A 23,813-nucleotide genomic window follows, 5' to 3' on the forward strand; every position below is an offset into this window, starting at 1 on the left:
TACATGGTTCACTTGATACATCTGAAAATGCCCATAAATTTAACAGTTTGCACTTGAAGTCCTTATTTATTTTCAGATACAAGTTCAAATATGTATGGACCTAAATGTAGGTGTGTGCTCTCTCTTATGTAATCTCTCTCAAAATCATTGGCTTTTGTCTATTTATGACCTTCAATGTATTAACCTTAAAACTGTTTCATCTTTCTGTAGCAGGATGAAGGTGGCGGTTCGCTCCATCCTTTCTGCTCTCTCTCTATCTCTCTCTCACAGCTGGCACCTTAATTAGTAGGCGGCGCTGTGAGAGCAGTGTACATATATGCACTGGCACACACCTGGTACGCATCTGACTACTCAAAGCCAGTGCAGCGGCGTGGCTCGGTCGAGGTGAGGTAGCAGTGTGGGATATTTGGTCTGTTTTGGCACCTGCTTTGATAGTGGGAGTCTGGCATTGTTTAACGGTAAGCACATTTCCCTCTTTGCTCGTCCAACCGCCAGCATACACAGCTCATTCTTCCGTGTTGTGTGTCCGCAGCACGCTGCGTTGTTTGACTGGCAGCGGGTGGTGTTGCTCGCCCTCCACTTGGGACCGGCTCATCGTGGTCGCTTTGTCCGTGAGGTAGGCCTGCGTTCTTTTACTGCCGCTGCTTCCTTTAAAATGGGTTTGATGCAAGCAATGACCGAGGTTCTCTTTGCTCCTAGCTGTCTTTGTGATGGTAGAGCTGCCCTCGTCATGACACAGTCGTTTTTTTTATCTGCGCATTGTCCACTGTATTGTAATTTTTTGTGTTTATTTTACATTCCTTTTTGGTTATGTAAATTTGATTTTCCTTTTTGTTTATTTTATCAACATATTGTCTATTGCTGGACTTCTAATTGATTTTGTGTTTGTGTTGAACAGGAGGTGTGGGCCCCCAGTGCATGGCAGCCCGATCCCTTGGTGGTGGTATCCCTTTGCAGTGAGGTGGTGTTTAGAGTCCCTTCCCCGCTGGCTGCCCTGGTAAGCCCCAGTCCTAGTTCCTTTTTGCTGTTTATGGTTTAGGTTTATTTCTTTTGGTTAGTTCCAGCAATAGATAATTACGCAGACTATGTGCACCTGTTTTTAAGAAAAAATAATGGTTAATCACCATTTTAATTGATTAAAATAAAATTTGTTAATTGTGGAATCGGGTCTCTAGCCACTCCTTGTGTTACGAACCTGTTTGACCTTATGTGTTGTTGACTCCACATATTAAAACTATTTCCTGGGGCGTAATACCCCAGGTGGCGTTGTCCGCACACTCTTTTAAAAACCTACCGCCCTGCCACATTTCTTTATCACTCTCATTTCTGATCTCAACACAACTTAAGGCCCAGTCTCCTCTGGGGCCCATGACATTGTCTGCTTCTGGAATATTTTTGCTACCATCATATGAATAAGCAGTTGACTTTGTGATTCTTGTGGGCATGTTTGGAGATGTTTTAAGGAGTAATCATCCTAAGAAATTCAATCTGCCAAAGACAGTGATGGTGCACTTCTACACAGCCATCATTGAGTCCATCCTCACCTCCTCCATCACCATCTGGTATACTGCTGCCACCACCGAGGACAAGGGCAGACTGCAGCGTGTCATTCAGTTTGCAGAGAAGGCGATCAACTGCAATCTCCCGTCTCTTCAGGACCCGTACACTTCCAGGACCCTGAGGCGTGCAGGAAAGATTGTGGCTGATCCCTCCCACCCTGGACACAAACTCTTCGAGTCACTCCCATCTGGCAGGAGGCTGCGCTCCATCAGGACCAAAACCTCATGCCACAAGAACAGTTTTTTTCCCGTCTGCTGTCAGCCTTATCAACAAGGCCCAGAACCCCCTGACACTCTTCACACTCCACCTCTGCCTCTACTTGTCACATTGACACTGCCATAACTCTATGCATTACATTAATGCTCAGCTTGGATTTCTTTCTGAAAAAACAGACTGTTTCTGGAAAAACAATATATTTATATTGTTATATTTTTTACTTCTTTAATAGCTAATTTTTAGTAGATGTGTCAAGCACCAACTTCACCAAAGCAAATTCCCTGTATGTGCAAATTCGTACTTGGCAATAAAGCTGATTCTGATTCCGGTTTCTGAAGTTCGAGTGCTCACAGCCAGGTCTCCTCTTCTTCCTACTGTTGCAGTGGAAGAATGTGGTGGCTATTTTGATCACTTGTATGCCATTCCTAACCTGCTTTCTGATATCTTTTTCTCCTTGTAGTAAGTCAAATGTTTTTCATTGAAGATTTATCTACCCTCTCCCTGTATGTGTTATATAATAAAATGTTTTGTTGATTACAATTGTTTAAAAAAATATTTTGCTTAAATTGAGCAGTTGCTGACATTTATTGATATTTACTTGTGTATGTGTGACACCCACTACAGGTCATGAGTAATAGGAATAACGGATCAGCCATGAGGTACAAAAGGAAAATTTTTTTAATTGCAAAAATCTCAGCTTGACAATATTACAACCCCTGGCAAAAATTATGGAATCACCAGTCTCAGAGGATGACCTGCTTCAATCCCTGCTAGGCTGAAGGCGGCTGGTAGTTGATGCTGAAGTAGATCGACATACCAGACCATCAGTGGTCCAGTAGCTGCTCTTGCCGTGGTTAACGGCAAAGAGGTTAAGTGTGATGATGACTACAACCCCTGGCAAAAATTATGGAATCACCAGTCTCAGAGGATGTTCATTCAGAAAAAAAATTGTGGTAGTAACAGTTACTTTATTAGACCAAGCAGAGGGAAAAAATTATGGAATCACTCAATTCTGAAGAAAAAAGTATGAATCACCCTGTAAATTTTCATTCCCAAAACTAACACCTGCATCAGATTAGATCTGCTCATTAGTCTGCAGTTAAAAAAGAGTGATCACACCTTGGAGAGCTGTTGCACCAAGTGGACTGACATGAATCATGGCCTCAACACAAGAACAGCATGTGAAGGTTGTTAAAGGCAAGCATACTGGTAGACCAAGGAAGACGTCAAAGCATCAAGTCAGAAAACTTAAAGCAATATGTCTTGAAAACAGAAAATGCACAGCAAAACAAATGAGGAACAAATGGGAGGAAACTGGAGTCAACGTCTGTGACCAAACTTTAAGAAACTGCCTAAAGGAAATGGGATTTACATACAGAAAAGCTAAATGAAGCTATCATTAACACCTAAACACCAAAAACAAGGTTACAATGGGCTAAGGAAAAGCAGTTGTGGACTGTGGATGAGGGGATGGAAGTCATATTCGGTGATGAATCATGAATCTGCATTGGGCAAGTTGATGATGCTGGAACTTTTGTTTGGTGCCGTTCCAATGAGATTTATGAAGACAACTGCCTGAAGAAAAGATGCAAATTTCCACAGTCATTGATGATTTGCGGCTGCATGTCAGGTAAAGGCACTGCGGAGATGGCTGTCATTATATCTTCAGTAAATACACAAGTTGACGTTGACATTTTAGGCACTTTTCTTATCCCATCAATTGAAAGGATGTTTGGGGATGATGAAATCATTTTTCAAGATGATAATGCATCTTGCCATAGAGCAAAAACTGTGAAAACAGTCCTTGAAGATAGACACCTAAGGTCAATGTCATGGCCCGCAAACAGTCCAGATCTCAATCCAATTGAAAATCTGTGGTGAAAGTTGAAGAAAATAGTCCATGACAAGGCTGCAACCTGCAAAGCTGATCTGGCAACAGCAATCAGAGAAAGTTGGAGCCAGATTGATGAAGAGTACTGTTTGTCACTCATTAAGTCCGTGCCTCAGAGACTGCAAGCTGTTATAAAAGCCAGAGGTGGTGCAACAAAGTACTAGTGGTGTGTTGAAGTGTTCTTTTCTTTGTTTGTTTTTCATGATTCCGTACTTTTTTCCTCAGAATTGAGTGATTCCATAATTTTTTCCCTCTGCTTGGTCTAAAAAAGTAACTGTTACTGATTACCACATTTTTTTTTCTTGATTTCTTTTAGTGTTTCTTAAAGTCAGAAAGTTGCCATTTGAAATGACTTTAGTTTTGTGTCATGTCTGTGATCTGCTTTTTTCCTACAAAATTAAACAACTGAATGAACATCCTCTGAGACTGGTGATTCCATAATTTTTGCCAGGGGTTGTAGTCATCATCACACTTAACCTCCTTGCCGTTAACCACGGCAAGAGCAGCTACTGGACCACTGATGGTCTGGTATGTCGATCTACTTCAGCATCGACTACCAGCCGCCTTCAGCCTAGCAGGGATTGAAGCAGGTCAGTTATTCCTGCAGTCCTGCCTTCCCTGCACGCCAGTGTGGAATGAGGTGTGTACCTGCCTCACTCCAACGGCCTGAACCAACCGTTGCAACCTGCGTCCCTCCTTCAGGTAGCCCTATATCTACAACCTGTTAATTGGTGTGCCTCCCCTTTTCCTACTCTGTGCCACCCATGACATATGTTAACGTGAATGTCTTCAAATCAGGATGTGATAAATTGTGGTGATTGAAGCACAAGAAAATATTCATACACACTGTAAATGAGTGGTGGAAGAAGTACTTTACTCATTTACTCAAGTAACAATACCATAGCGTAAATCCTGCTTTCAAAATTTTACTCAAGTGAAAGTACAAAAGTATTAGCATCATAATGTACTTACTGTACAAAAAGTCATATTGTATTACTGAATTATAATTTGTAATGTATTAATACATTCATTACTTTAATGTTGCAGCTGGTAAAGGTGGAGCTATTTTTAATATACATAGGTGCTGGGTTACTTGTGAATTTCACACTGTAGATCCTCTTATTCATAATATATAATACAGTCCATAATTCATTTGTTGATTAGATTTTGTATTCAGATCTGAATCTGCAAAGTAAACTACATTATAAATGTAATGGTGTAAAAAGTACAACAATTGCCTCTGAAAGATCGTGGTGCTCATGTAGAATAGCAATAGTATTTTTATGGTATTTAGTATTTTTATAATCTGTACATAATGTAAATAGTTGATTTTCTATTCCATATGTATTCTTTTTTGTCTTAACCTTCCTGGGCCACCGTTAATGCTTTTTTGTAATACAGGAAATGATATACTCGGGTAAGGTAGCTTGAAATCTTAAGTGCAGCACTTCTGTTGATTGCAATTGTTTAAAAAATATTTTGCACTTTTGCTTAAATTGAGTAGTCGCTGACGTTTATTGATATTTACTTTTTGTATATGTGTTACTTCATTAGTTACTTTCCACCACTGTTGTAAACGTATTCTACGTTTTCGAGTAGTTCCACTACTTCCGGGTCATTTTACGTGGTCCGGAACTTTCCAAGTTAAAAAAAAATGCATGCCAAACTTAACAGTAGTTTTGAATCTCTTGGTTGGAAGGCATCATAGAATATATGTGTGGTAATTTGATGAACTACTTCAAAGAAGCAGGTTTGACAAAGAAGATTTAGTATTGTATTAACAATATAGGGTTCCAGACTCCAGTCCAGTAGATGGCAGAATGCTGCATTGGCAGAAAAGAAAAAGAGGACGGACCAACTACTATTGCTCCCAATGATGCTACAACTGAAATGCCAGACGATATCGTGAAGGAAAGCTCGTACGGTAGCCAGTTAATACGTGTTTACTTTTGAAGCATAGTTATTCCTGGTACCTACCAGGTACCTACCTGTTAACTGCCAGTTGCGTAGAAATCAGTAAGGGAATTTTTACTGTGGTAGTCGTTGACGTTAGTGGTTAGCCAACAATCGAGCTAGGTTAATTGCTAGCTAACGCTCATTAGCTGAGTTGAAAGCCCTAGCGTGTTAAAATTAGGTTAACTTTGCCGGCCAGAGGTAACTAACGATTCATATCGAAAGAGTCGAAATTGTATACCAAGGTAAGTGTTTCCTATCATGACCGTGCAAAAAAAAATAAAATAAACTTAGATCAAGACTGTTGAGGTTTACAGCGCGTTACAAATCCCAGTGCTAACTACCAAAAATGTTACTGATCAGTATCAAATTATTTAACGCTAAGGAAGTTGAAACCTATAATGTAGCGTAACAATTTTTTTTGAACTGGTGGATAACATTCGGGGAGTTTTGCAGTGAAGTTACTTTATCTCTCGTGTCTCAAGTATTCGGTTGCTACAGTGTCCTGTAAGTTAGTTAAGTTAAATTAAGACAACTTTTGTTTGATCTTTGATCAATGATTTTGTCTCATAGCATGGCGCTCAAGTCAGGAGAGGAGCGTCTGAAAGAGATGGAGGCTGAAATGGCTCTGTGAGTACAACCTTTTCTGTTGGGTAGGTTTACCCAAATCACAAAAACCACCCAAAACCATAACATTACTTGTTAAATCACTTGTGTATTCATATAGAAGCCGGCAGGATTGGCAGAGGAGGCAAACCAAACCTGGAACATCGGTTTTCCCTCCTCAGTGACAAAGATAGGTTCTTGTTGGCTTGCTTGAGGTCACCTCCTCAGATAGTATGTCATAGAAGGCAGAGGGCAAAAAGCAGAATTACTCTCAGAAATTAGAATTGTTGATCCTCTCCAATCCCTGTTAGACTTGGAGTGCTTTGCAAATATAGAGAAGTTATGAGTGTGCATTGTTATAGTTGCTATGGTGAGGTCTTGTGAAGTATCGCCACCTTTGAGAAAACCATAAAAAGATATGAGAAGAACCATTTCTTATAGTAAGTCTGTTTAAGGACTAAAGCACCCATCGCTGAGTGGGAGACTGACATATGTCATTGCCTTGTTGTTTCTCCCTCTTAAGGCCATTTACCTGAAGTCAAACAGATGAGTTTTAGAACCGGCTGATAATAAATGGATACAAACAGCGCAGGTGAAATTGAATACCTGCGATAAGTCCTTTAATCGAGGATGGTTGCATTTTTTGGGATTCAAAACTGTGAACTATGAATGCACATATAATAGAAGTACTGACAGGCAAGTGTCTAGAGAGAAGGTGGCACAAAATGAGGTGAAGTAAGACCATGCAAAATCATACATTTTTAATGTTGACTTAGCTAAGCCAGATTGCATATAGCCAGCTGCAGACAGCATGTAAGTTTGCAGGGTCGTGTTTGATGTAGCACAGTTTGAATAAACAGTGGGCAGGTCCAACTGGAAGGCGCTGCTTCTGGCACAGTTGGCAAAACAAAATGCTGGCGGCGAATGGTTGTCCCAGTCCAGAGCAGTCAGTTTAAGTGACATAAACTGGCAATCATGACACAATGCAGAAGTGATGACATTAACATCTTGACAAAAACATAAAACATACAAATAAATACCAATAAGCCCCTCCAGAACATGCAATAGAATAGTCACAATGCATTCACATACTGAGCCATGTCGCCAATGTGTGACAGAGTAGTGCCTGCATGCACCTTTCAGCATAGTTGAACAATTTATTCTGTATCATAAATACATATCTGGCATTCGTAACAAACCAAACAACTTGAAAATTTGTAGAAAATTTAAGTTATGATAATTTTAATTGTGGCCAGATCTCCTGCCTTGGTAGAAGTAGCACATGCATTAGGAGGTGAGGCTTCCCTGTACCAGTATGGTAGCGTTCCTTTGGAATTGTGTTGGATGTGTGGAGTATATGCACCATGACAGACTACAACTACTAAGTAGAATAGTGATAGCCATCAATTCATGTCACACACAAACAAGCAAACAAACTCTAGCTGGATCCACACTAATATATTTTAATTTTAAAACATTATTTTAAAACTCTCAACTACTTGAACTAGAGAACCCATCCTGACGAGATGAGGACAGAGTCCGTGATGACTTGAGGGTTTTTGTCTGGAATTGAAATCAAATTGTAGCAGAAGTCTTGTAATCTGCACTAGCCTTTAAAGGCATCAGCGAGAACAAACTGAAATAAAAAAAAAAAAAGGAACTGCAGCATAGCCTGGCCCTCCCTGATAACTGTACATGTAGGCCTACACACATTTGGCACACAAACAACAGTGCACCGCCACTATTAAATCTTTCTCAAGGTCTTTTGCACTCAACTCGGGGCTTTGACTTGCCTTTCTAGCAATCCTAAAAGCAGTTCTCATAAAGTTTTATTGGTGTTCCAGACTTGATCTCCACTGTTCTCAACTGGAATTACTTACATTACATTACAAACTGAGGAAATGACTTCCTGAAATTGTTTTATCTTCCTATAACCTTCTTCTGCTTTGTGGGCATCAGTTGTTTTAATTCAGAGTGCTTAGCAGCTGCTTCCAAGAGCCCATGGCCACTGATTATTGGGACAAGGTTCAAGGAGTCATAATATTTAGAAAACTTGGAAATCACAATGTTGAAGAAATCATGCAGGCCTCACATAGAGCTCATATTCATAAACTGTAAACCTTTTTATTTACCTTGGGAGTTCTCCTCGTTTATTGCAGTCAGTTTTTACATTCCACCTCAGGCCTGCTTTAGTCAAGCTTTACAACACCTGGCTGATCAAATTACTAACATGGAGCTGAAACATCCAGTCTCTCTGCCCATTGTTCTTGGGGACTTCAAAAGAGCAGGCAGCACATTAAGTGTCCTACAAAGGTAATAGACTAGACCGCTGCTACACAATATTAAAGGACGCATATATTGCTCTGTCCCCTTTGCAGCCATGAGGCTCTCTGATGACTGTTTGGACCATCTTTGTCCAACCTACAGTGGCTTGCAAAAGTATTCACCCCCCTTGGCATTTTTCATGTTTGTTGCCTCACAACCTGGAATTAAAATGAATTGTTTGAGGGTTTGTATCATTTAATTTACAGAACATGCCTACAACTTTGAAGATGTGATTTTTTTTTTCTATTGTGAAGCAAATAACAAATAAGACAAAATAACAGAACACTTCAGTGTGCATAACTATTCATCTCCCTAAATTCAGTACTTTGTAGAGCTACCTTTTGCGGCAATTACAGCTGCAAGTCACTTTGGATAAGTCTCTATGAGCTTGCCACATCTTGCCACTGGGATTTTTGCCCATTCCTCAAGGCAAAACTGCTTCAGCTCCTTTATGTTGGATGGTTTTTGCTTGTGAACAGCAATCTTCAAGTCTGACCACAGATTCTCAATTGGATTGAGGTCTGGACTTTGACTAGGCCATTCCAACATATTTAAATGTTTCCCCTTAAACCACTCAAGTGTTGCTTTAGCAGTGTGCTTCAGGTCATTGTTCTACCGGAAGGGGAACCTCCATCCCAGTTTCAAATCACAGGCAGACTGAAACAGGTTTTGCTCAAGAATATCCCTGTATTTAGCGCCGTCCATCCTTCCCTCAACTCTGACCAGTTTCCCAGTCCCTGCTGCTGAAAAACATCCCCACAGCATGATGCTGCTACCTCCATGTTTCACTGTTGAGTTTGTGCCAGACATAACGTTTTCCTTGGTCGTAAGTTAAATTTTAGTCTAATCTGACCAGAGCACCTTCATCCATACATTTGGGGAGTTTGCCTTTTGGCAAACTCAAAATGTGCCTCCTTATTTTTAACACTCAGTAATGGCTTTTTTCTGGCCACTCTTCCATAAAGCCCAGCTCTATGGAGTGTACGGCTTATTGTGGTCCTATGGACAGATACTCGACTCTCTGCTGTGGAGCTCTGCAACTCCTTCAGGGCTACCTTTGTTCTCTGTGCTGCCTCTCTGATTAATGCCCTCCTTGCCTGGTCTGTGAGTTTTGGTGGGTGTCCCTCTCTTGGCAGGTTTGTTGTGGTACCATGTTTTTTCCATTTGAAGATGATGGATTTGATGGTGCTCTGGGGATCATCAAAGACTTGGATATTTTTTTTATAACCCAACCCTGACTTGTATTTCTCAACAACTTTGTCCCTGACTTGTTTGGAGAGCTCCTTGGTCTTCATGGTGTGATGCCTCTTGCTTAGTGGTGTTGCAGCATCTGGGGCCTTTCAGAAAAGGTGTGTTTGTACTGACAGATCATGTGACACTTAGATTGCTCACAGGTGGACTTCATTTCACTAATTATGTGAATTCTGAAGGTAATTGGTTCCGCCAGAACCTTTTAGGGGCTTCATAGCAAAGTGGATGAATACATATGCACATGCTAATTTCAGTTTTTTTGTTATTTGTTTTTTTTAAATTTTATGTATATTTTTCTCATTTCACTTGACCAACTTAAACTGTTTTGTGCAGATCCATGACATAAAATTCAGATTAAAAAACATTTAAATTACAGGTTGTAATGCAACAAAATAGGTAAAAAGCCAAAGGGGGTGAATACTTTTGCAAGGCACTGTACATGCAGAAATGGAAATCTGCTAAGTTTGTAGTTAAGACTGTGAAAAGATGGACCAAAGCTAGAGCTACAGGCCTGCTTTGACAGCATTGATTGGGGTTTTTGTGAGGCTGTTCAAGCTAAGCTAAAGCAGCTTTGCCAGGCTAAGGAAGAGGCCTACAAAAGTGGGGACAAAGTTCAGCATTACCAAGGTGAGGCAGCAGGTGAGGCTGGGAAAAATCACATCCAGAACCTGACCATCGGCACTGGAGCCTCCCAGGGAATCCCCTCCCGTTCTTCTCCATCTAAATGACTGTGCCTTCAAAAATTACTTAAATTGTCAAGAAGGTGCAATAGAGCTGCTCAGGAATTTCAACCTGCCACAACAGCTACTGATCTAGTTCTACACATGAATAATTCAGTCTGTTCTATGCATATACATCGTCGTCTGGTTTTGGTCTGCCACCAAGCAGGTCAATAATAAACTGCAGTGCAATTCCTAGTATGTGCACCCATACTTGGCCAATAAAGCCGGTTTTGATTCTGAAATGTGCATCACTTGGCCTTTCATAATGGTGATTGTGAACAAGCCATAGCCTGAACAAGCTACGTAAGGTAAAAGTTATGAGAGTGCGGATTAGTGATGTGTCGGTCGTGAACGAAACGGCTCTTAGAGCCGGCTCTTTGAAGTGAACGATCGGAGCCGGCTCCTCCCTGGGAGCCGGAGTAGGAGCCGCTTTGGTTTTTTTTTTTTGTTTGTTTTTTCTCGACTTTTTTTCCATTCAAGCTGCACGTGATTGGTCAAGTACATGATGTGTGGTGGCTTCTGTGTGTACGCACTGAGCAGGAGGGGGAGGAGCGGGGGGTACAGACACAGCGCGCGCGCACACACACAGAGCTGCGACAGACAAAATGCTGGTAAGGTGAGAAAATGAGTGACCGCAGGAAATGCAGTAAAATTTGATATAAACTATGTTTTGCACATTAGTAATTAATTTTACATAAAATTTTACATTATTTTGGTAATAAATAAATATAAGCAACAAAAAATCTGAAGAGCCACTTGGGAGCCAAAAGAGCCGGCTCTTTTATGAGAGCCGAGCCGTGAGAACCGGCTCTCTTAAAAGAGCCGGAATTCCCATCACTAGCGCGGATTTCTTTGGGTGCCAAAACCTTTGCATTGTGCTCCTTTCCTTTTTTCACTTTAGGATAGGGCAAAACAATCTTGTGTAAAATCTTGACGAGAGTGCTACATATTTATGCCTTTTGAACATTAGTTCATATTCTACTCTATTAACTATTCACAGACCAGTAAAATCAGAAATTTTGTCCAAGATTGCTCATACTTTTGCATATCACTGTATATCTGCCGGTGTTGCTGTTGTTTCAGGTGCTCATTACACAATGCAAATGTGCAAAATGAGTTGTGACATAATTGTTTCTCTGTTTTACAGAAACCAGTTTTTAAAAATCTTCACTTTTGGAGACATTTAAAAACAAAATCTAGTGACCTAAAATGCTCTCTACGTGTGGATGAGAGGCCAAAACATTTGTTTTGCAAAAAATCTGTATTGATATGGACAAAGCATTTGGCTCTGCGATTGGGTGGGCCTAAAAATGCACATACTTTGCTCTTAAAACAACTGTTTCTACGAAAACTACTCATACAGATGTCAGATGTCTTTTGTTGTTAGCATAAAGATAGCATATTGCAGTTGCTGCAGAATTTTTTTGTGATTTTGCAGCGATTTGAGCGGCAAAAAAAAAATTCTATTTACCTCCCAGCACCTAAAACTGTCTTGCTGTTTTCAATTTGCAGTAAGTGAGAAAAGGTTGGTTTTTTTTGTTTGTTTTTTTGGGTGAACAGACGCTAATGAGTAATGAACTTATTATTTGATTAATCAGATGATAAGCCTGTGCCACTGTAGTATTCTCTACAGTTGGACTGGGTTCCAAGCGGGCTTAACTGAGTGCATTAACTATAGGCAATGTGGCATCCCCCACTTACATTTCATGTTCAATCCCTCAGGGGATTAATGTTCAGCTTTTGTTGTCTACTGTGTTTTTCAGTCATGCTTTGTTTTCTCAGCCCAATCAGTCTGTCTCTGTACCTCTCTTAATGTAGTTTTGAGCAGGAAGTCCTGGGTGGTCCAGTACCAGTATCAGGAAGCCCACCTGTTTTGGAAGCAGTACCTGTAGCTCATTCCGTTCCAGCGGTTCCAGTAGTGCGACCCATTATAGGCACCAACACCTACAGACAGGTTTGTACCATTCTAGTAGTATGTGGTTCATAATGTAGATCTAGACTTCTCATCGTAAAGTCATGACTTTATAGAAGCATGTTGTAATGGCCAAATACAATAGCTCACGAGAAGTTGTTTGTGTTCTTTATGCACACCAGTCACCCTGTCTTCTATCCTTCTTGCTCTTTGTGCCATCTCTCTTTCTCACACTCTGTCTTCCTCTCTTAGGTCCAGCAGACATTAGAGGCCAGAGCTGCTAGTTTTGTTGGTCCTCCACCACCGTCCTTTATGGGATCAGGTGAATATAAACTCTAATATGCATACACAAACTGGGGTTTGGCAGTAAAACACTGTGTAGTAAATACTCTGTTCATCATTGTTCAGTCATTTAAAGTTAGGGGTGTAGTGATTATGTCATGTCATGGCTTGGTACTACACAAAATACCAGATTCATACATCAGTACACTCACAGTTATTAAGAAAGCTGTAATAATGCGAATAATAATACATTTTATTTGTAAAGCGCTTTTAACAATGCTCAAAGACGCTTTACAGGAGAAGGGTCAGATAAAAACAATAAGACCATACAGGATAATTAAAACACAGTCAATAAAAGCAAAGCAGAGAAGAAAAAACAAGAAAAAAACAAAAAAGACCAAACAAACAAAGAAAGAGAAAACATCCAAACAATTCAAACATTAAAAGCTGATATAAAGAGGTGGGTGGTGGGAATATAAAAACAAACAGCTTTTTCAACAGTGTTCTCTGACATCAAGACAATAGCTCCAATATATGTGTGATGCGATCTGGGAAAACCCGTCAGATGTCGCGCTGGCACTTTTCCAGGAAAACCTGAAAATAGGTCGAAAGTCTATTATATTTCGCTTGTTTAATATGTTAAAAACCTTACTTAAATTAGGCAAGCTGTTTGTTGATATCTCCTACGAATGAAAAACGAACAACGCATGAAATCCGCCTGTAACGTGTTAGTCTACATATCCTACGAAGACCATTTCTCTATCATAGTTAAGGTGACCAGATGTCCCACTTCGTGCAGGACAGCCACTCATTTCCATAACTTTTCACACGTTCCACAAATTGTGATGTTGTCACAAATTATTATTGATAGTGTTGCTAACAATTCACGACAGTGTCGCAATTTTAGGAACGTGTGAAAAGTAATGGAAATGCGTGGCTGTCCTGCACGAAACGGGACATCAGGTCACCCTAGTCATCAAAACATTATTTTGACACCTCAGTCAGATGCTACGAGATACACAGAGAGAGATGTCAAAGCTTCAGAGATGGAGAGAGTTTGAGGGAGCTGGTCATGTTCTGATTTAGAATCCTTGTCTTTAAACCTGTTTTTCTCAAAATTGTGCTCCAAAAAATCCTACTGATCAGCTGACTTTGAGTGACCATAACACTTGATACAAACCAGATATAAAAATAATGAAAACAGCTTTGAAAAGAGCTTGAAATAAGCTTCTAGGTGATATCTCCAAAAGGTAAAATTTCGACATGTGACGGGTTTTCCCAGATCCCATTACATATATTAAAATACAGTGACCTACAAAGTTTGGGTAGACTTGGTCAAAGTTTATATTACTGTTATTTACACTCACTGTGTGATTTGTGTCTGCCCAGTCTCTCCAGTACGTCCTCCCATGATGAGACCGGCTTTTGTCCCCCATATCCTGCAGAGACCTGGTAAGGTAACCTTTAGACAGATTAGTTGACTGGTTTATTCACTCACTTGCAATATTTCGCCTTCAAATTATTTTTGAAGAAATATTATGGTTAAGTTGGCATGCATTTCTAATACAAGTGATTATGATAATGACAATGACAATACCTACCAAGGTATTGCTAATATCGTTAATATCACAGCTGCTTCATTAAAGGATAAAATGGTCAACATTAAAAATGGCCCCGTAAGAGGAATTAAGCAGTGTAATTAGCCAATCACAGTCAGCTTTGTCCATTTCTGTCCAGCAACTTCTGTGTCAGTGACTATGGTGATTAGAGCCCCCTGGGCCAGAGTGGATTGTGACGACATAATGGCAACATATGAGCCTTTTTTTTTGTTGTTTTGTTTTGTTTAATCAATGGTGAAGCGTGCAGATGTCAAATAGTTCCAAACATTAGGAAGTAGTGAGAGTGGCGCTACAGGGTTGCAGTGTTTTCAAAATGTTTTCTAAGGTAAGACATTGTCATTGACACCAATTTTGATGACACTGACAATATTTTGTACTTAGTGATGAATATTATACTAAATAAGAACTACATATGTTTTATAGGTATGTTTGGAGCTCTATACCAGTGAGGTAACTCAAGTGTAGGAAAAATGGTAATTACTGTAAGCGGCAGAACTGAAAAACTGTGTGCCAGCAAGGAGCCGTACAAACCTGACATAGTTACACCAGTCCAGTCAGAAGAATGGGCCACAATTCCAGCAACTTATTGTGAGAAGCTTGCTGAAGACTACCCAAAATGTCTGTCCCAAGTTAAACAATTTAATTACACAATACAACAATGCACATGAGCAAAATGAGGTGTGACATAATTGTTTCCAGTCTTTAAAAATCTTCACTTTTGAAGACATTTAAAAAAAAAACTAGTGACCTAAAATGCTCTCTACGTCTGGATGAGAGGCCAAAACGTTTGTTTTGCAAATATCCGACCAAGCACACACTCCTTTCATTAGCACAAAGCCTGCTGCATTTCAGTAATTGCCGACTCACAATTTAAGCCATTTGCCGCCCCCCTGACCAGGTTTGAACGAAACCCATGATTTCTCCAGTGAGCACTTGAGAATTTGGTTGATACTTGCCACCACACTTAAATTGGTGAAATTCTGTGCACAGGGTTTTGTGGTAGACATTTGTGATATCTGTGGTGCCCCCAGTGGGTCAGGCTCAAAATGCTTCAGTGGGACAATTTCCAAACATTACCTGAAGATTTACCTGAAGTTTATTGGTTGTTGGCTTATTTATAATAGAAATCTGTCTGTCAGTCCTGCAATGTTGTATACCCGTTTTAGTTTTGATACAAGTTCTATGAATATGTAGTTTCTCAAAAAATTAAAAAAGGCACAAAGTCCATAATATAATAATAATTAATAAAGAGGCACAAACACAATAGGGTTTTGCTCCTTCATGGGCTGAACCCTAATACTAATAAACTGGCACAAACGCAATCTGGTTCTGCCCCTTTGGAAGAAGAAGAAGAATCAGAGGGACAATCCCCTTTATTTGTCACACACATTACATATACGCGCACGCCATGCAATTTGGTAAAATTTGTCCTCCGCGTTTGACCCATCCTGGTCGTCCTTCCTCCGCAGCAGACCAGGAGCGGTGGGCTGCCATCCGACCGAATGGCCGGATGTTAGAGTTAAAGCCCCTAAGACAATGAGTCTTGGTATTATTATTGTTGTTGTTACTGTATTTATTGTACTTTTAATTATTATATTTGCATCATATTGTATTTCTGTCCAAATTCTCCAAATTTTTTTTTCCATATACAAAATATTGATGGGATTTTTAAGTTATTAATGATAAATATGTAGTTGGTCCCAGCTCTGCATGTAAATAGCATTTTCTTGGAAACTGGCTAGTCCCTGTTTGGGTTTGTTGTATGACTGAATTTGGGTAACTAAATGACCTTTGCTCAAGCATTGCTGCTTGATTCTATGCCTTCATTCACAAAATGGGTTCATGTATATTTTAATATGCAAGCACTCTGTTGATAGGTGGTCAGAGGCTGCAGATGATGCGTGGCCCTCCTGTAGCACCTCCTCTGCCCAGGCCTCCTCCACCACCTCCCATGATGCTCCCTCCTACCATGCAAGGACAGACACCTCAGGTTGCTTCTCAGGCCATCCAGCACATGGCTGCTTCACCTCAGGTGAGAGCTCAAAGATGCAAACTGTGTTGGCACTGCATTCACCTGAGATTTTTCACCACAATGGTCTGTGTGCACATTATTGCTTTATTGTGTGATATTGTCAGCAGTTACTTTTCCTATCAACAGTATACTAAACATGAAACAGGTGTACACTTAATTTCTCTATTGTCAATTTTTTTTACACACTAGGTCTGTACCGTAAGGGTCCTTTCACACCAATGTGTTAGGTTTTGACTTTCTGACTTTTTAATTTGATCCAAATCAAAATTACAGCTGTGAAACCTTCCTGAACCACAGTTCGGATGACATTGACCATGATTCAGTTTGTTTCTAGTGTGAGAACATTTGTTTTGTCTGAATGGTTTTGATTTTTGGACCAAGTAAAGTAAGCAAGCTATTATCAGAACCGGACAAAGGAAAAACAATGCAACAAAACACAATGAACTGCTGTAACACATGTGGACAAGGTGAGATCAAATGTTCAATTAATGTTTGGTCTCATGACTTCATAGTCAGTTGGAAAAAACTGTCAATATTTAAGTGATAACATGCCCGCATCACATTCACACCTGTCTTTAAATCAATCAGTGGCAAGTATAGGGCGATACATCTCACATGGGTGATGACCATACGATGTAGGTATGCCATGTATATTTTAGTGAATTATATTCACAAGAGGGCAAACCCCATACGATGAGAGACATACCATTTGTATCGGTATATTTGTTTCAACATAAACATTGTCTATCTATATGCCTACATGTTACAAAATAGATAAACAGATAAAATAATGTCATATACCCTGCTGATGAATTATTAGCTTGTTTCAGCTTGATCTTGCATATGGATCCTATTTTTTCATATTTTTGTGTTTAAGTGATTAATAGAGAAAGTAATTTTTTATTTATATTGAGCGAGAGTGCTGTAGCAGCAATACAAACTGCTATGTAATCCCTCATTTGACTACCATCAGAGTCCACTGAAATTGCTTGTTTGTCCCACTCACTGGCCTCAGGTTGTTATTCTAAGGTCGTTTTCACACCTGACCAAGTGGACTCGGTTCGATTGGGGAGCTGAAAGTCATAATATTATTGCATTTATCATTTGTTTCAGTTCTGCTTTCACACTGTGATTTCTAAAGCGCACCGAACTTTCTGAGCAGCATCACGTGGTTGAAAGGGGTGCTCGTCGATTGGATAAAGTCGGAGGGGAAATCCCTCCCTCCCGGCCCGGAAAAACAACAGTAAACATGGAGCATCATGTGAAATTCCTTCGTTTAAAACCCATTCCTCCCATTTTCTGACTAAACTGTTTAAAAATGTCATTGGTTTTTTTTTTTGAGTGGATGTCAGAAGTAGGTTTATGTGGTCATCTGACCATATTTCAAGGAGAGCTTTGAGCTCTTCATCTGTCCACATCTGTCCTCTCGCCATGTTTGTTTTGGTTTGGAGTGCACGCTGTACTTCCTCTATCCTATCCTGCGTATAGCATCACTACGTGCATTTGGTCCTGTGTTTGGTCCGATGAGCTTTCACACTGCATACAAATCGAACCAGGGTTCACTTGCAAGCGAACCGAGACCCACGTTTTCAGGCGTACCAGGGTTCGCTTGTTTGGTCCGCACCAGAGTTTGGATGAGCTTTCACACCTGCCCAAACGAAGCGGACTATCCGAGGAAACGAACTCTGGTCCATTTAAAGCAGACCAAACAGCTCTGGTGTGAAAGTGACCTAAGTGTCTGACAACATTATAATTTTATATTACATCATACATTACATTATATTAGTTTTTATATTACATCTGTGTCAGATTCACACTAGTTACCTTGTGACCTACCTTGTTGCTTAAGTTCTCATGGCTCCCTGCTTCTGTTGGTGTGTTTCACTCAGGTCGCTGATATGGTTTCGATGGTGTCAGCCCCAGCCACAAGACAGGGAGCCCCACCTCCTATCAAACCGACACCATCAATCATCCAGGCAGCACCAACCGTGTACTCTGCTCCTCCTGCCCCTGTTGGACATAAAAAAAATGATGTTAGAGCTCAGCGACAAGCCAGAATGGTATTTGCATTTTGTTTTATGTCTAGCAAAATAATGTCTCAGTGCTCTGCTAAAAGTACCATGTTTTGAGAGATTGTTGTGTGATTGTCTCTTTTTATAAATATACAGGGAGTCCCCGGTTTACGAATGAGATCCATTCTTTGCTTTTTTCATAACCCCATTTTGTATGTAAGTTGAGACTGTTCTGGCAATTTTGTTTAAAAATCACAGAGTCGTTTGTTGCCTTTCTGAGAGTTTATTCTGACGGCTGCAGATGGTCTCCCTCCTTGCTATCTCGAGTGTGAGATGGCAAGAAAGAGCCCAGAGCAGGAGAAGTTGTTAGATTATATACATTACATTATCTTGTAGACAGGATGACTTTGTTGTATCATCAAAATAATGTCAGCACAATAGGCACGTCATAATGTATTGTACAATCAGGACAAAATGTTCATTTAATCAGACCACAATGACATACATGGTGTCATGGTCAGCAGATTATGACACACGTACACACTTAATCATATGGCATGGTTATTCATTTGGCTTTAAGACAGTGAATGCTTATGATTGAGTAAAGAGAATATAAATAAGAATTCCCATTACAAGTCATACACTCATGTTATTTTCTTAAGTACTGAACAATGCACGATGCATTACAAATGGCGGCACACAGGAACTGGGACGAGGGCCTTCCTTGTTCAGATGACCGCACTTTGCGTATTCTTATGCGCGCACGCTAAGCCAAGTAGTTCTTTTGTGGTTTGTATTTACGAAACGCTTTTTGTATCACAGAACAACAAAATATATAATGTAATGTAAGTTTAGTTCATAACAAGTTGCCCTAAGTCAGGGATGTCGTAACTGGGGGGGCTATGGCTCAGGAGGTAGAGCAGTTGTCTGCCAATCATGAGGTCGGTGGTTCAATCCCTGGCCTCGGCAGTCTATATGCCGAAGTATCCTTGGGCAAGATACTGAACCCCTAAACTGCCCCCGATGCTGCGCCATTGGTGTGTGAATTCATTTGTATCTCGCTTTGGATGAAAGCGTCTGCAAATGACTAATTGTAATTGTAACCCAGGGACCTCCTGTTTTTTTTTGTTTTGTTTTGTTTTTTTTTTTATCATCAGCTTGTGTTGTCTGGACCTGCGTGTTTGAACACTAGTGATAGCATCACTACATGAACATATGAGTAATTTTGTGTTATTGTGTATTTTTAAATGTGATGTACCCATTCATGATTTAGTCAGTGTGTCTAATGTGGATATTTCAGGAGGAACTGGCAGCACGGGTTGCAGAGCAGCAGGCAGCGGTGATGGCAGCAGGTCTACTCGATAAGAAGGAGTGTGAAGACAGCAGCACTGTCATTGGACCCAGCATGCCTGAGCCTGAGCCTCCCCAAACTGAGGTACAGTTAAAAGTGGCAGTCAGTTTTCTATTGCTGAAGCTCTCATGATTTCCTTTATACTTAGGGTTTAGAAAGGATTTAGTAAGAATTCAGTGTGTGCTGTATGGCCACAGTAAATAATTGGACATATAAACATTGCAGTGAAATGTGAGTTTAACATGTCATTTAAAATCCATGGGTCATGAATGTGTAGCTGTAACAGCATCATCTCTTTTGAGAGGATTTTCCACCAGATTTTTTAATCTGGCTGCAAGGCTTTGCTCCCATTCAGCCTCAAGGGTGTTAGTGTGGTTGGCCGATAAGACCCAAAGTTGGTGAATGGGGTTGAGGTCAGGATTTTGTGCAAGTTAGTCAATCACACTACACCAAACTGGGAAAACCCTCTCTTTATGGACTTGACTTTGTGCATGGAGACACTGTCATGTTAAAAAAGGAAAAGGAAAAGTTAAAGGAACTCTTCTGTGTAAAATATTATCTGTGTCAACATACGTTTTGACATATAGGTCTATCCAAATCATCACAACTGCACTCAAGACCCTTCCTTGGTATCATCCACTGTTAGTCCGAAAAAAAAAAAGACTGTTTTCCCTTGTAAGGATTATGGAAAGCCATAGGGGACTTAGAGATACCATGGCCATATAACAATAGCTGTATTTAACTAATGATTTTATCCAAAGCAATTTACAAGAAGTCCATTCAACCGTATACAACCCAAAAATTGTAAGACTCATCAAAGTACATCAGTTTCACCAGATATGCTGAACTGCTTTAAGTGCTACATTTAGAAAAGAATAAGAGTTTTTTTGTTTTGGGGTTTTTTTTTTGCATTGGCTAAGGTGTTGTCCAAACAGATAACATTTCAGTCTGCAATGGAAGATTCTTTCTGCTGCCCTGGTGGTAATAGGCAGCTTTGTCCACCATTGTGGGGCCAGGACGGCAAACACTGAGGATTTGTTGAGTGGTAGCTGGATCCACGTAATAGGGAGAAGCCATATGACAGTAGCAGAATCAGATTTGAGCAGCCACCAGTAGCCAGTGCAGGGTGCAGAGGAGCAGCAGCTGCAGAGGTTGGATGGCACATGTGGGCACACTAGCCAGGAGAGAGTTGAAGTAGTCTAGACATGAGATGACAAGAGACTGGACCAGAACCTTATCCTTCTCGATGTTGTAGAGAATGAATCTGCACTAGCGTGTTGTCAGAGCAATATTGGCAGTGAAGGACAGCTAGTCATCCAGTGTCACACCCAGGTTCCTTGGTATCACATCTTTGCTTTCTGCAGTATCTGCAGAGCTTTCCCCTAATCTTGCACTGTATTATGACTGGATGGGGCCAACACACCAATTGTTAAGTATAGATCAGGGGGAATTCCAAAAATATTGCAAGGGAATGCAGGTTTTATTGAGAAACTACTGTGCACAAAATGTTTTAAAAAATACAGTGTTCGCCTCCAAAAATATCAATGATACAAGGGAAGACATTGTGTGACGTGTTTGTTCCAGCCTGTGGAAAATGCAACAGAGGACAAAAAGAAAGCAAAGGTGGAGAAGGTGAAGAAGTGTATCCGTACTGCAGCAGGGACCAGTTGGGAGGACCCCAGCCTGTTGGAGTGGGATCCAGGTACAAACTGCTGCATACACCAAAGGACTGTGATAAAGCCCTCAGTTAAAACAGCCTAAAGGCCCTTTCAGACACAACATGATTTGAGCTGCACTCACTGCTGGGTTCAGCAGTTCGTGAGTAAGTTCGACTAGGTTGAAATTTGGGTGCACGCTTGCAGAGCAGGGCACTGGACTGCATGCGCCACTTTGCCCAATGAAATGAAAAGTCATTCCCTAGCAAAGCTAACATTAACACATTGCCCTCTGTTTTTTTTTTTACCATTGTTTCTTGTACTTCAATTTGGTCTGATCACATTTCTTCCACTACACACATTGGATATCACGTAGCTCAGCTCCTCACTGTACACAAGGGCTACTGAATGTTAACAAAATCAAAATAAGAACTAGAACAAAATTGGATAGCTATGTTTACCCATACCTGAGGATTTTAATGTTCTTTAATTGATTATTGTGTGAATGTTTTCTGTTTTCTCTTTGTTGCAGATGATTTCCGTATATTCTGTGGTGATCTTGGTAATGAGGTTAATGATGACATTCTGGCCAGAGCCTTCAGCAGATACCCATCTTTCCTCAAAGCTAAGGTTGGGTTGATTTTCTTCTTTAACCCCCTGGAATCAATTTCTGACACTAATGACTTCAAAGTAATGTAGTAGTAGTAGTCTTTATAGTTTTTGCCATCATTCCCATCAGTTGCTTGAACATTTTCCTCACCACATGAATTATGGTAAATACAAAATATGTATTCAGTTACACTTCTGACTTACAAGATAGCCCATATTATCCAGGCCAATTTGAAACATTCTCTATCTGATCATTTGAGGCAGGGTGCACCAGTAAGTACTGCTTAAATTGCAGATTGCAGTGAAAATAAGAGTGGTTAAACTAAATAACGATCTAATGTATCATCATCTAATGTATCTAACTTCATCATAGAAACTGACATGAATGACATTAAACTGTTGTTCTCTTAATAGTGTTCAATATTTAGTGGACACTTACCTAGAGATCTGGTTTTTATCACGTTGTGGGGACAAAAATCTGTTTACACAGTCACATTGTGGGGACTCACCTGCCTACAAAATGCAAATTTTAATGTGAAGACTGAGGATAGGGTTACGGGTTAGGTAAGGTTAGGTATAGGGTTTGGAATAGGCAAATAGTGGTTGTGGTTATGGTTATGGTTATGGTTATGGTTATGGTAAGGCTTCAAGAAATGAATGTAAGTCTATGTAATGTCTCCACAAGTGATAAAAACACAACGTGCGTACTTGCGTGCGTGCGTGCGTGTGTGCGTGCGTGCGTGTGTAGGGGTGTGTGTGTGTGTGTGTGTGTGTGTGTGTGTGTGTGTGTGTGTGTGTGTATATGTATGTATGTGTGTGTAGGTGGATGTGCGGGGTACAGAAATGAAGTCACAAAAATTGTTGTCTTCAGGTGGTGAGAGACAAACGTACAGGAAAGACCAAAGGCTATGGCTTCGTCAGCTTCAAGGATCCAAATGACTACGTCAGAGCCATGAGAGAGATGAACGGTCAGTCTCTGGAGACACACAAAACCTTTTTTCACCTGCCAGCTTTTTGAAGTTATAGGGTCATTTTGCAAGTGGGTACTTTTGACAGTTTAATAACTGCTGCCTCTCTATGTTCCTCATACTGTCTGTGTTTGCCCAGGGAAGTATGTTGGTAGTCGTCCCATCAAACTGAGGAAGAGCATGTGGAAGGACCGCAACATCGAAGTGGTTCGCAAGAAACACAAAGAGAAGAAGAAACTGGGCCTCAGATAGTATTTATGCAAGTGGCACTGTGTGTGTTGTGTACCACTGTGGACAAAAACACTGGGAGTCTGAGATTGTGCAGGTGTCAGCTCCCCCCCCCCCCCCCCCCAAAAAAAAATATAATAAAATAAAATAAAACTCTCAATTCAAAGTTGTTTACTTGGTCGCTACACTATTTTACTGATGTGTTTCTCATAGAGGTGAAACTATATAGTATTGCACAAGTAAAAAGGCAAAGTCTGGCATATGTCAGTTCTGTAAAATGTTGTTTTTCTTTACTTTATCCTTAACTCTGAAGGGTCACAAGCAGATTAATTCTGGGATTGCTTGGCTGTGGAGGGAGGGGTTTCTGCCAGAAATTTGTGAACTACTAATTTATGACCCAAAATCAGATTTTCTTCAGATGGCTGTACAATGTGTACAGCATACACTCAGAACACTCCTGAATGCAATAACAATGGTTGGCTATAGTTGATTTCGATAAATGCAGGTCATACACCAATCAAGTATAACAACCACCTGCCTAATATTGTGTTGGTCTGCCTTTTCCTGCCAAAACAGCCCCGACCCATCAAAGCATGGACTCCCCTAGACCCCTGAAGTTGT

The 23,813-nt window shown here is 40.4% G+C and overlaps 2 protein-coding genes across 4 annotated transcripts; both read left to right on the forward strand.

Moving 5' to 3' along the window:
• The first annotated feature begins 350 nt into the window (after positions 1 to 350).
• Positions 351 to 2,281, forward strand: LOC143325287 (uncharacterized). Its single transcript, XM_076738263.1, has 4 exons — positions 351 to 458; positions 533 to 616; positions 899 to 997; positions 1,498 to 2,281. The coding sequence occupies exon 4, from the start codon at positions 1,504 to 1,506 to the stop codon at positions 1,900 to 1,902; it is 399 nt and encodes a 132-aa protein (XP_076594378.1). The 5' UTR covers positions 351 to 458; positions 533 to 616; positions 899 to 997; positions 1,498 to 1,503; the 3' UTR covers positions 1,903 to 2,281.
• Positions 2,282 to 5,500: 3,219 nt separating this feature from the next.
• rbm42 (RNA binding motif protein 42) lies at positions 5,501 to 23,352 on the forward strand. Of its 3 annotated transcripts, none has more exons than XM_076738071.1 (12): positions 5,501 to 5,865; positions 6,194 to 6,250; positions 12,343 to 12,478; positions 12,689 to 12,758; positions 14,108 to 14,170; positions 16,215 to 16,369; positions 18,259 to 18,429; positions 19,682 to 19,816; positions 21,317 to 21,434; positions 21,920 to 22,017; positions 22,868 to 22,964; positions 23,104 to 23,352. In XM_076738071.1, exons 2-12 carry the CDS (start codon positions 6,195 to 6,197, stop codon positions 23,214 to 23,216), a joined length of 1,212 nt encoding a protein of 403 aa, XP_076594186.1. In that variant the 5' UTR covers positions 5,501 to 5,865; position 6,194; the 3' UTR covers positions 23,217 to 23,352. The 3 variants fall into 3 exon arrangements, with proteins under 3 accessions (XP_076594186.1, XP_076594187.1, XP_076594188.1); XM_076738072.1 differs by having other exon boundaries at positions 5,501 to 5,591; XM_076738073.1 differs by having other exon boundaries at positions 5,549 to 5,636.
• Positions 23,353 to 23,813: the final 461 nt, after the last annotated feature.

Source organism: Chaetodon auriga, chromosome 8 (genome assembly GCF_051107435.1).
Source record: "Chaetodon auriga isolate fChaAug3 chromosome 8, fChaAug3.hap1, whole genome shotgun sequence".
NCBI lineage: Eukaryota > Metazoa > Chordata > Actinopteri > Chaetodontiformes > Chaetodontidae > Chaetodon > Chaetodon auriga.

What these genes read in the sequence shown, in the direction of transcription:
- rbm42 (XM_076738071.1), top strand. Translation starts at nt 6,195, where the DNA reads ATGGCGCTCAAGTCAGGAGAGGAGCGTCTGAAAGAGATGGAGGCTGAA. An exon ending in GCACCAACACCTACAGACAG is followed by an intron (nt 12,479 to 12,688) that starts GTTTGTACCATT and finishes TTCCTCTCTTAG; the next exon opens with GTCCAGCAGACATTAGAGGC. An exon ending in ACCGTCCTTTATGGGATCAG is followed by an intron (nt 12,759 to 14,107) that starts GTGAATATAAAC and finishes GTGTCTGCCCAG; the next exon opens with TCTCTCCAGTACGTCCTCCC.
- LOC143325287 (XM_076738263.1), top strand. Translation starts at nt 1,504, where the DNA reads ATGGTGCACTTCTACACAGCCATCATTGAGTCCATCCTCACCTCCTCC.